The sequence below is a fragment of the Babylonia areolata genome, chromosome 5, assembly GCF_041734735.1.
Source record: "Babylonia areolata isolate BAREFJ2019XMU chromosome 5, ASM4173473v1, whole genome shotgun sequence".
Lineage (NCBI taxonomy): Eukaryota > Metazoa > Mollusca > Gastropoda > Neogastropoda > Buccinidae > Babylonia > Babylonia areolata.
Genome location: NC_134880.1, coordinates 51,549,798 through 51,558,943, shown reverse-complemented (window position 1 = coordinate 51,558,943; position 9,146 = coordinate 51,549,798). Strand labels below are relative to the sequence as shown.

Genomic DNA, 9,146 nt, shown 5'->3' with positions numbered 1-9,146 from the left:
ACACATCCACAACAATCGGGCCTTTCAACAGACAGCGAAAGAAACACCGCTGGTTCAGCAGACGACAAGAAGACACTCCTCACCAGTTCAGCAGACGACAGAGCGGTGACAACTGAAAGAAGTTCGTCCCCTGACGAAGAACTTCCGTCGACAGAGTTTCACAACCATATCCAAGTGACAGGGTCGTCTGTGCTTGTGGCGTACATTGTCATCAGAATCATTGTATCGATCGAGAATAAGCTGATGGACAGACTTCAAAGCCATTTCAAGAAACTCCGGTGAATAAAACTGTTGGTTACTCTCCAAAGTCGTCGTCACTTTCAGAACCAACTAGTTTTGGGCACAATGAAAGACTTTTTTTTTTTCAACTGTCTGCTCAAACAATATCCAAGGTATTATCATGTTCAAAAGGTTTTTTTTCCTTTTTTGTTTGTTTGTTGTTTTTTGGGTTGGTTTTTTTTGTGTGTGTGTGATTAACCAGAAACCTTTTTTTCTATTCCCATGTGCGCAATTTTGGTGACGTTTCATTATTTGTCTTGTCAAGGGGAGCAATGAATGAGCGTTGATTCATGAAGAATTTGGTGTTGGCAGACTGAGAGAGCTGCAAAGCACTCCAGAGCAGTATCAGTATCAGTATCAGTAGCTCAAGGAGGCGTCACTGCGTTCGGACAAATCCATATACGCTATACTCCATCTGCTAAGCAGATGCCTGGCCAGCAGCTTAACCCAACGCGTTTTGTCAGGCCTTGAGGGGAAAAATTAAATTGATAAACAAATTAAAAAAATAATAAAATTAAAAAAAACAGTTCAGAAGGAATGTTGAATGTTGGTGGGAGCAGGAAGATGGCTGAGAGGGTTAGGAGTGTGGTGTGTGTGTGTGTTGGGGTTGGGGAAGGGGAGTGAAAGAAAGATTTAAAACGAAGAGAGACCGCCTTTTGTGCTATTCTTTGTGTAGAATACGTACATAGCACAGAAACTCGTTCAGACGTCTTGCATAACTGTTGGGGTAATTATTGTGTCCGGGGTAGAAAATTGTTCTGTGTGCTCACTGACCTGTGATATTTTAATGGTCATAATGACCTCTGGTATCCGGCTTTTTCATGACAGAGAGGGAGAGAAAGAGAGGGAGAGAGAATTTAAAAAAAAAAAAAAAAAAAAAAAGATTGAGAAAAAAGCCACACTTGCGCTGAGAGAAAATGGCTGAGAAAATATTATCCTGTGCATATTTGCCGGAATGCACGTGCGTGTGTGTGTGTGTGCCCACGGACTTGTAAATAAATCATATTTTGAAGTCCTTGGTGTGAGCCACTGTGTGTATGAATACGTGTGGTCGCCGGGTATAGGAGTGACCTTCCCTTTTACGTGGTAAACTGAAATGCAGTCATGTTTTCTTGATTTCAAAGAACGATAATTGATACAAATGATGATATGGTTCATCAGCCGTCATGTTGAACACGAAGTACAACGTTGTGAGCACAGTATAAGCTTGTTGGTGCTCTTTTGTTTTCGTTTGCCTTGTAATCATGTGTACCGTTGAACAATTAAAGATTATTTAAACCAAAGAACAATAAAGAGAACCTGACTATGGGTCTCAGTGGCAGGAGCGGCGAATCTTTCGAAATGATTGGCTTCCATCCATTGTGCGCTTGTCAGTCTTCTATGCTTTTCGGAAGTTTTCCGCAAATTCCACTACACCGTTGAAAACGAAATATGGCAGGGGGAGGGGGGGGGGGGGGAGAAGAGAAAATAGACAGGTGTCTCATCTGTGTTTGTGTCAATAGTAGTGAGGCATCTTGTGGTACATATTATTTAACACATGCAATGTGTTGGGAAATAAGTGGTTTCAGGTTTCACTGCCTTACGGGGCCCCATACTGTGATCCGTACTGCGCGAGCTTTGACAACTACACTTCCATGAACAGACCCGTGGGTTTTCCCCGGTCTCTGGGGCTCTAGATGGGTTGGAAAAGTTGTGTGTGTGTGTGTGTGTGTGTTTTTTTTTAATTTTTTTTAAGTCCAGTCTGGTTGGTGTATGTTCGGACGTCGCGCACAATCCTCAATTGGTTATTGCCAGTTGTACAGGACACACACCACACTGTATACATCATATCCACATCCCGCGATAAGAAAATGCTCAAAGCAAATTCCGACTTAAAAAAAAAAAAGAAAAAAAGAAAATGTGCGCTAAAGTCCTACCTTTCTGTCATTTTTTTTCTCCTTTTTTCCGCTATAGTCCTACCTTTCTGTCGGTTTTTTTGTTTTGTTTTGTTTTGTTTTTGTCCAGGCGACTATACGTTATATAACTTGTCGTTTCTGACATTCCTTGAATTGACTTGAAAGACCATGGAAGCGCTCAACTGAATGAATAGATGTAATGCCTAAAACTTTACATCTACAGAATCAATGGAGGGCGGGGAGGACTGATGCAAGTAACACTTCGAGTGGAGACAGCGGTTGGGTGAGGGGGGTGTGGGAGCTATTGTGTGTGCATAAAAATGTCGCTGACATTGTTTTGATAAAAAAAAGAAAAAAAAAGAGAGGTGCTCAATACGGTGTACTTCTTTTGTTTGTTTGTGTCGGTTTCTTATTTCAGACTTTCCACATCGTTTGATTTACAGACTACAGAATACTTTATTATCTCAACAAGAGAAATTCATTTGTGGTGTAAAACACGTAAACAATACACGGAAACCACAGCCATTCAACATGTATACATAAAAGACATAAAATGTTTAGATGGCAACCAATGCGTATAATAAATAGGCACAGTAGACAACAACAACAACAACAATAGAAACCTTCAAAGGGTAAACTTCGAGTAAATCATGCGCACATCATCACAGCCATACATGTGCAATACAAAAACAGGTAAAGGATAGGAATGAAAAACAGCATACTAAAAGTTGACACAAGACATGTAATAACAGTACAATTCAACATTACTTTGATTTAAGATGTCACATTCTACATATACACACACTATTAGAAAGCCGTGCCCCATAATAATGTGGTGCATCTTTTCTGCCGTTCGGCTCTCTTTGTTTTACCTCTTTGTTTTCCCGGCTTTCCTTCATTTATATATCCCCCCATCCCACTCTCTCTTTGTGTGTGTGTGTGTGTGTGTGTGTGACTCGAGAGAGGGAAAGATGGAGAGAGAGAGAGACGATGATGATGAATGATGGTCAGTCCGTGTGCATGCGTGTGCGTGTATATGCATGATGCATGTCAGTTGTCTTTTATCTGTGCAAGAGTGAGCGAACGAGAATGGCAGAGCGGGATGGTTGTTAAGGAATGTATATGATGCTTGTACTGATTACAATTTTGCAGAGTAAAATTTGTGTGTGTTTTTTTCTGTAACTTCAGGAATAAATCATTTCGCTTTTTTGTGTGTGTGTGTGTTTTTGTCTGTTTGGTCGTTTCTCTCCTTCCACCCCCCCCCCCCCCCTCCCCACTTCCACCCTCTTTCTCCGTGCCCGTGTGTCATTGTGTGCCAGTGTGTGTGTGTGTGTGTGTGTGTGTGTGTGTGTGTGTGTGTGCCAGTGTGTGTGTGTGTTGTGTGTGTGTGTGTGTGTCAGTGTGTGTGCGCGCGCCGTTTGCATTTGCGAGAGTCAGTGTGTTAGAGAGAGAGAGGGGGGGGGGGGACGAAAGTACTATTTTCTTTTGTTTTGTTTAAAGGGGGAAAAAAAAGAATAAGCCCATCTGGTTTGTTTTCATCCTGCCCCCGCAAAGAGAGAAAATTAACAAACACGCAGTACAAAAGCGTAACATGATTATAGATTTAACTTTGTCAACAACAACAAAAACAACCAACAAACAAACACACAAAAAACACATTGAAAAAAACATAGATACATGCATAAATAGGCTTATAACTTGATTAGTCAGAGAGAAAGAGAGAGGAGAGTGTTACTGTGTGTGCATATTCTGTCGATCTGTCGTGTAGTTATTCATTCATCTATTTATTTATTCATTCATCTATTTATTAAATATATCATATAACTGATACTGACAATGGCTGAAATATCATTCCACTTCAGTTGAAAGACTAGTAAATTAAAAGAAAAAGAAAAAAAAAAAAAGATCAGTTCTGGGACGGGGTGACATAATCTTATGATAGTGACGATCGTCGTTAGTTTGAAATCTAAGTATAGGTATACTTACAGGTTAAGGGTGGGATACAACCAGATAAGAATGTGAATATAAAAAAAAAAAAAAAAAAAAAAAAGAAAAAAAAAGAAAAAAAACAAACACCTGCTTTGTGGTATTTTAATTTCCATTTAAATGGAAAATATCCAAAAGATTTTAGTCGTCTGGTATTAATGTGAAAGATTTCGGGAGGACTAATCATATTGCACGTCTGAGTGAAATTGAGACTCAGCAGACAGCAGCTTGAGAACATTTTTCACTTGCAGAATCCCATGGGGTAGATGTATGATTTACATTGGACTATATAATTATATGCATGAAAGAACACATTGTTAAAAAAATAACTATTTAAAGAAATTGTCATTTTGTTCAGCGCGCGTGCATGCGCGAAACAAATATACATGTACATGAAAAAAAGTAACTTGATAGAAAAGAAAGAAGAAATAAAAACTTTTTATTGATTGTCGTTAATGCTGGTTTTTTTTTTTTTTTTTTTTTTTTTTTTAAGCTGCTGCCTTTACCGCAACCGGTTTGTGGCTGCTCATTACGTTTGGAAGTTACGGTGTTACCACTGAGATATATATATTTCTGACATCTGGAGGGAGTGCAGAAGCACCGCTATGAGAAAAATCTGGCGGAAAGAAAGTTGCCATTCGGCCATCTTGGACTGCTGTCCCCGGCACAGAAACAACACGTGTTCTGTACGCATCAACATGGTGTGTTGTTGTGCATTCGGTTCTGCTAAACTGCAAATAACGAGTATAATGACTTTTCATAAAAGAGTATATTTTGTTTTTCATCGCTCATTTTTCACGCCAAATGTAAGCTTTCTTCGTGATATACATAGCCCATCTGCAGTGGACCGCGAAAAATGGCGCGCTGCTGTGCACAAAGGCGCCAAGTTGTGCGAGGCCAACAGGACTGCTGCAGCTGTTCAGAAGAGGCAGGCCAGAAAGTCACGGGCAAACAAGCTCCCTGACAATGGTATGCCTGTCTTTGTCTGCCCCAACTGTCAGCGAACATTTCTTGCGCAGATTGGACTATTCAGCCATCTGCGCATTCACAGATAGATTCATGAGCATCCTCCCCCCCCCCCCCCCAACCCCACCACCACCCTCCCCCCATCCCCCAGCTGGATGACAACAATGGTCATCATCGATCTCGATGGACACACCACCACCACATAGCCCATAATTCAACTCTCTGTCGTTGGTTGTCTCTCTCAAGCTACTCCTTTTTTATGTGTATATGAATCTTTTGGTTTATCTGTCTATCTGTCTAGCTATCTGTCTAGCTATCTATCTAGCTATCCATCTATCTATTTGATATGAGGGTCTCCAGTTCAATATGTAGTTTTATGAATTTACAACTGACCTTCGTTTTATCCTGAATAAAACATGCTTTTTCCGTTTTCATGCATTTTCTCACGTCTGTTTCATTGATAGGTGGTCGGCAGTGTCTGCTCGTCAAATTCATGGCATGAAACGCTATGAAACACTCCTTCACACACACACACACACACACACACACACACACACATTAAGCCAGTACAAAAGCCGGACAAAGACAGACTGATAAACAGATTTGCAGACAGACAGAGGAAGGGAGGGGTGGTATATCACTGTACACATTCCCAGCACACAGAACACACAACACGCAAAGCGGTGTGTAGCTTGCCGCGAGCAGCCGCGGGACAGAAGCTCAAGATGGCGTGCAGTTTCCGCGTGTTTTGCCGTGATCCCTGGTCTACTCTATATACAACAATGGTTTTGATCCAAACAAACCACGTGGGGGACTGTGCTGATTCGAACAAACCAACTGGCTGAATGTTTTGATCCTTACAAACCACGTGGGTGAATGTTTTGATCCAACAAGCCACGTGGCTGAATGTTTTGATTGGAGCAGGCCACGCGGCTGAATGCTTTGATCAAACAAACCACGTGGGGGAATGTTTTGATCCGAACAAACCACGTGAGTGAATGTTTTGATCCAAACAAACCGCGTGGGTGAATGTTTCGATCCAAACAAACCGCGTGTGTGAATGTTTTGATCCAAACAAAACATGTGGGTGAATGTTTTGATCGAAATAAACCACGTGGGTGAATGTTTTGACCGAAATAAACCACGTGGGTGAATGTTTTGATCCAAACAAACCTCATAGCTGAATGTTTTGATCCGCCGATTAAAGCACGTGGTGGACTGTTTTGATTCGAGGAAACCACGTGTTTTAATCCAAACAAACCACGTGGGTGAATGTTTTGATCCATGCAATCCACGTGGCGGACTGTTTTGATCCAAACAAACCACCTGGGTAAATATTTTGATCCAACAAGCAGCGTGGCTGAATGTTTTGATCCGAGCAAACCACGTGGGTAAATATTTTGATCCAACAAACCACGTCGCTGAATGTTTTGATCCGAGCAAACAAAATGGGTAAACATTTGAATCCAACAAACCACGTGGCTGAATGTTTTGATCACTGAGATATATATTAAATTTTTAGGTCTGTCCATGGGTGTTATGGAACGAGACAGAGGAGACAACTCATGATATCTGACCACCAGGAAAGAGTCTCTTCCCTTGGAGCTCTGTGTTCAAATTTGCACTTGCAACGCACACTTAGTGTGACACTGCACGCTTGCATACCCACCCACCCACCCACATACACGCATGCATATATGTATGCGTGCGTGCATCAAGTGCATGCATACACGCATTTACAGGGTGTCGCCGCGCGGAGGAGTTTCGGTTTCACTTCTCAAACACGTATCAGGCAAAGCCGGTGTGTGCGGACTGGTCTATTTTCGCTACACCACCATGACATGTACTTAAAAAAAAAAAATATATATATATATATATATTTTTTTTTTTAAATTAAAAAAAGGGATGGAGGCTGAGCAGATATCTGACCTTAGCATTTTTAACCTAGCGTTGCAGTTTGGAATCCCAGGCTTCAGCAACTGACGTATTTATCCAGATCAGTCCACGGAGACCCAGCACGCTGTCAGAGCCTACTAGTACCCAAGGTTTGTGTAAAACATTAACATAAGATGTAACGGAATAATCAAACAAAATAAGCAAAATTATTGAGTACACTGATAAATACACTACGACATACTACAATGAAATATACTGACGTCAGTAGAAGGCAAATGAATTAAGGGAAGAGGAAAATCAGTAAGGAGAAGGAAAACCAAAAGAACCACCAACTTCAATGATAAAACTAACATCATTTGTGTGTGTGTGTGTGTGTGTGTGTGAACTGAATTGAATTCAGTGAATAAATCTTATCAGTCTCGGCCGGAGGGTATAATAATAATAATAATAATAATGGATACTTATATAGCACACTATCCAGAAATCTGCTCTAGGTGCTTTACAAAAACGCTTTTGATAACATAAAACATTATATCTATGTTACATACACACACCAAAATGTGACCACACACACACACACACGCGCGCGCGCGCGCACACACACACACACACACACACACACACTGCATACATACATTTTAACATACATGTGTATCTAACAGCTACCCTAACACATACGCACACATAGGCAGGCACAAACTTACATAGACACACGCACACACAATACACATTCATATACATGCATGTAGTTGTGGACCTGCCACAATTGAACGTATTGCTGAGGGAAAAGGTGAGTTTTGAGACGAGATTTAAAAGATGCGAGGGAATCAGAATGACGGAGGTTATCAGGGAGCTTGTTCCACGTCTTTGGCGATTGAAAAGAAAACGATCTGTGTCCATAGGTCTTACTTCTGACGTGAGGTATCCTGAGAAGTCGAGTATCAGAGGAAGAACGGAGCTGGCGAGACGGGGTATAGATATGGATGAGTTCAGAAAGATATTTGGGGCCAGATCCGTTGACTGCAGAAAAGGTCAGAGTGGATAGCTTATAGTCTATTCGATCAGAAACAGGCAACCAGTGGAGAGACTGAAGGAGAGGAGAAACATGGTCAAATTTAGAAGCTCTGCAAATGAGTCTGGCAGCGTTATTCTGAATTCTTTGGAGTCTGTCTAACAGGTATTTGGGAAGGCCGGCCAAAAGAGAGTTGCAGTAATCCAATCTTGAGAGAACCAGAGAGCATACAAGTGTCTTGGTTGCATCGGTTGAGAGATAGTGGCGGATAGAGCTGATTCTACGCAGTTCCAAATAGGCAACTTTACAGATATTCGAAATGTGCTGTTGGAAGGAAAGAGACTGGTCCAGGATTACACCAAGACTGCGAACAGAGGGAGAAAGTGAAACAGGTGTGCTATTGATCAGAACAGAGTCAGGAAAGGAAGGATGTTGACGAAACTTCTTTGGACAGGTTATCATAAATTCAGTCTTATCATCATTTAATTGCAGCTTGTTGAGAGTCATCCAGTCCTTTAGGCCAGCAATGCACTCCTGTGTTTGAGTCACCAGTGCATCAAATTCAGCTATGGAAGCCGACTGATAAAGTTGTGTGTCATTAGCAAAGCTCTCATGCGACATCGCATGATGACTGATGACATCCGACACAGGAGCCGCATACAGCACGAAAAGAACAGGACCTAGGACGGACCCTTGTGGGACACCACATTTCAAGGCAGATACTCTAGAGTATGTACCATTTACACACACTTTCTGTGTACGATCTGACAGGTAAGACGTGATCCATGCTAGTGCAGTGTCACGAATACCAAAGGAAGTTTTAAGTCTGTTCAAGAGGATAGAGTGGTCGATAGTGTCAAAAGCTGCTGACAAATCTAAGAGAGCGAGAAAAGATATCTTATCCTCATCAAATCCCGAAAGCAAATCATTCACTATTCTAAGGAGGGCTGTTTCGCAACTATGACCACGTCTATAAGCTGACTGGTGGGAATTAAGTAAACCATTCTGCTCCAGATGAGCTAAGAGCTGAGACAATATGATCTTTTCTAGCAGTTTTGATAAAAATGACAGATTAGAGACAGGTCGATAATTTTTCAAACAATTATGATCCA

General features: G+C 41.4%; 1 protein-coding gene across 6 annotated transcripts in view; it reads left to right on the top strand.

Moving 5' to 3' along the window:
* The window catches only part of LOC143282521 (uncharacterized), a 68,503-nt gene extending 66,325 nt beyond the window's left edge, over positions 1-2,178 (top strand). For all 6 annotated transcript variants that reach the window (XM_076588194.1, XM_076588188.1, XM_076588191.1 and 3 more), the window contains exon 4: positions 1-2,178. This exon is cut by the window's left edge and continues 92 nt beyond it. In XM_076588194.1, the coding sequence (XP_076444309.1) occupies positions 1-282 (282 nt within the window). In that variant the 3' untranslated portion in view covers positions 283-2,178.
* Positions 2,179-9,146: the final 6,968 nt, after the last annotated feature.